General features: G+C 58.1%; 1 protein-coding gene across 1 annotated transcript; it reads right to left on the bottom strand.

Moving 5' to 3' along the window:
- Positions 1–460: 460 nt before the first annotated feature.
- Positions 461–1036, bottom strand: LOC104397563 (inhibin beta C chain-like). Its single transcript, XM_010007560.1, has one exon. The coding sequence runs from the start codon at positions 1034–1036 to the stop codon at positions 461–463; it is 576 nt and encodes a 191-aa protein (XP_010005862.1).
- Between the last annotated feature and the right edge of the window lie 2714 nt (positions 1037–3750).

Below are 3750 nucleotides of genomic sequence, written 5' to 3' on the forward strand. Positions count from 1 at the left end.
TTTCAGCTTTTATCTCTGCCAAGCAGCCTGAGGTGGCTGCTGCTGGGACCTGTTACCTGAAGAGCATGTGTTTGTATTGCAGCACTGAGGGCCGCACCACGGTCTTGGTCTGGGACCAGCAGCAGAGCATGCCAGGGCTGCCCTGAGCTGCCTGGGGAGTCGTGCTCTGCACAGTCCTGCAGGTGGAAGGGTCCAGTGTCCACCAGGAGCCAGTCTCAGAGGCCATGGCTCATGGGCAGAGAGGAATCCGTGGGCACGGGGAAGGGAGCCGTGTGGGAGTTGAGGGAAGAGAGGACTTGCAGATTCAGTATCACCCTGAATGCTTAAGCTTCAGGGAAACACCTTGGCAGGGTTCTCATCTCTCAGCAGCTCACCAGGTCAGACACTGCCAGAGAGAGAATAGGAGGAAGGACGCCCTGCACAGCACAGGTCCTGCCCTCCTGCTTCCTCAGGCAGCTGGTCAGGTACAACCACAGGCATCGACAATCATGTCAGGGATGTCAGTCTTGACAATGTTGCTGTCCCGGTCATAGTAGAGCAGAGAGAGGGGGCGACGCTGCGTGGGCACACAGCAGGAGTCCACTGCTGCATCTGCATTGTTGGCTTTGATGAGGTTGAGGACAGCCGTGTGGAAGGAGGCGGCGAGGCCAGGGATGCCAGCCATGTGCAGGGGGCAGAGTCCCGAACAGTAGTTCATGTGATATCCTTTGGGCTGGATGATCCAGTCCTCCCAGCCGATCTCTTTGAAGTCTATGAAGAATTCCTTGCGGCAGCACATCCTAGAGTCCCCACTGCAATCAATGCCACGCCGCTGGACCCGGTGGGATGTCCTGGCTCGGGCCTGGGCTGCTACAAATGGCCAGTGGGAATCACTGTGCCCAGCCAGGAGGGGAGACCCCCTGTTCTCCACCACGTCCAGCTCCACAGTAAGCCTCTGGCTCCCTTGGCCAAGGAGGCTCCGGACAGCTTGGCCCACATCCAGCGTGACCCAGCCAGCTCTCTGTACTTTCAGTCGTGTCTCACTGGCCACAGTCATGTTGAGCCCCGCCGGGTCTGGCTGCAAGAGTCTGACTGTGACAGGGTGTGTCCCAGTGCCAGGGATTGCCCAGAACAGGTATAGGGTGGCTTGCAGGATCTCGGCGCTCCCAGCAAGCTCCTGGGTGAAGTGGAAATGTAGGCAAATGCTGCGGGAAGTGGAGGACCCTGCAGACAGAAACAAATGCAGAGTCAAGGTGAAGAGGCCACTCCAGCCAGGCGCCACTGAGTTGGAGCAAATGGAAGGTATGTCCAAACTAGGGAGTCGGGCACAGTACGTACAAGTGTAAAGGGGCCCCCACTTCCCTGCACTGCCGCTGCTTCTCCTCCTGATGCCGCTCTAAAGCAGCAGAATCTGGGCCTAGTGCTGAATATAGCAACCCAGCTTGGTTCCACTTCCTCTGGCCTGATATCCCGCTTGTCATTATAGCTGCTGGAGGATTTTGGAGTAGGTTATCTGGCTGTGTAAATCCAGCCTTGGCTTTAAGGCAGTCATGCTGATTTGCACCTCCAGGATTACCTCTGATTTCCATGGCTGGAAATGTCAGCTGACATCACTCCAGCATGTCTCACTCTTGCTGCTGCTGAGGCTGCAGAGCTGCCTCTCCTCACAAAGGAAGAGCTGATGGGGACTGAGCAGTGCTGGGTGCCCAGGCACAGCTCTGCCCATGAGGACACAATCCCCCTCCTCTGTGGTCTGGCACAATGCAGCAGGGTGAGAAACTGGGCTCAGCCCAGTGGCTCACACCACCAAGCCAGGAGACAACTCCCCATCATCCTCATGTGTGGGAACACAACATACTGCAGAGGAGCATTTCTCCCAGATGCCTTCCAGGACATGGCAAGCCCTCACTAGCCCACAACAGGCATACAGACCACACAAATACCAGCAAGAGGGGTATGAGCCCCCTACACTGCACTGACCAGTGGTTTGGGCTGGGCAAAGTGGTGGTGCAGAAAGATGCTCTCCAGAATGAGACTAGCGATTCTGCTTCTTTTCTAAAGCAGGCTGCATTTGCATTTGAGAAGTGGGGGGTATAGGAGACTGTTTTTCCAGTGATAATTATTAGGACCCCTAAGCACATTTTGGGAAGCTCTCCTACTGATTCTAGAGTGAAATGTGGCAGCCCACCACTTCCGGTAGGAAGTTGAGACACGGCCGAGTGTGGGGAGCAAATGGGCTTTGGAGACCTAAGTACACACACTACAAGCTGATGAGGAATCTATTCGTAAAATAATGTTTTTAAAAACATCACCATCTGACCCTTCCACCTCTAGCAAAAGTAGGGAGGGTTCAACAGAAATGGACAAAAAACCTCACATGGATACAGCAGTCCATCTTCGCTCCTGCCCCAACATATCCCATATGTAAATGACAGAGGCCCCAGAGCTTCAGCAGTGCTTCTCCTACTCATAGCATGGGGTGGCTGGTTGGAGTAAGCATGGAACATGGATGTAAAAGTTCTGGATGTGAAGCCTTCCAGCAGCAGTGTGCCCACTGCCCCAGTGCATAGCCTGGCATTGCTTGCAGGAGTGTGATGCCCTTTTGCAGAGCTTTTTAAATGCCTGTGCAGAGGGGGAAACCTCTCATCACCTTCCTCAAGGCAAAACTTTCCTTCCCTCTGTGCCCCCTACCTCAAGGCCTGTCCCACCATGCCCATGGGATGTGGGGTCTATACAGACCTGACTCAGCAAAGCTCAAGATCTCGTATTCCTGCACACCCAGGTGTGGGACCCTGCTGTCATGGGGCATTCCGGGTGACACAGCCTGATCCACGTGCTGCATACGCATCCTGCGGAGAGCAGTCAGCAGGGCCCCCCTGGACGTGGGCTGAGTGACGTTGGGCCTGTCTGGCAAGTGGAGCTTAGAGAGGATGCTCTGCTTTGCCAGTGCGATGAGAATGTCCCGCTGTGTGGTAGGGGCCAGAGCTGCCAGCCCACAGGCTGGGGAAGTCCCTTGGGAGCCGCCATCCTCAGAAGGCTCAGGAGCAGGAAAACCGTCATGGCCGCCATCTCTGGTGCCAGAAGGTGACAGTTTGGGGGTCTCAGCAAATCGCGTTCCTCTGGGACAGCAGCGCTTAGAGCCGGAAGAGCAGAGCGTGGTGGCAGGACGGCAGCGCCGGACTCCGCAGGAGCGGAGCGTAAGGAAGGGCTCGTTCTCCTGACGTGACCACAAATATTGGCTGATCTCGGGCAAGATAAACGCCCCTGTGATCCCGCAGAAGCCCCTCCCGGGCACAGGGCAGCTGGGGCACAGCAGATTAAGGTGGACCCAGTCAGACGGAGCTCCTGCCCGAAGGGCTCAGCCCAGGACTATACGCTCGGTAGGGGCTGCCCGGGCGCTGGGTTTCGGCCCCGCGCAACCTGCTCCAGCCGAGGGAGACCACCAGGGCCCCACCCCGCTGCCCAACGCAAGAGTGGGCGCCAGGTAAATGGCAGGGGTCCTCCCGTATGGCGGGGGCCCCCAGGACGACAGAGGGTGCCCAGAGAGCAGTGTGGATCCCCCATGGCGTGGTGCGGCAGCCCCCCGGGAGATGGGGAACCCCCAGAGGCGGGTGCTGTGCCCGAGCAGAGCCATCACCCCTGCGGCTGCGCACTGGGAGGGGGCCATGGGGGGTGGAGACTGGCGCGGCGGCTCCGCCCCGGGCCCCCCGGGTGCCGAGTGCTGGCTTCACCCCTGCAGGCGGTGGCGTCTCTGTTCCCCGCTGCGCCCTC

The sequence above is a fragment of the Chaetura pelagica genome, unplaced genomic scaffold (assembly GCF_000747805.2).
Source record: "Chaetura pelagica isolate M959 unplaced genomic scaffold, ChaPel_1.0 scaffold610, whole genome shotgun sequence".
In the NCBI taxonomy this organism is placed as follows: Eukaryota; Metazoa; Chordata; class Aves; order Apodiformes; family Apodidae; genus Chaetura; species Chaetura pelagica.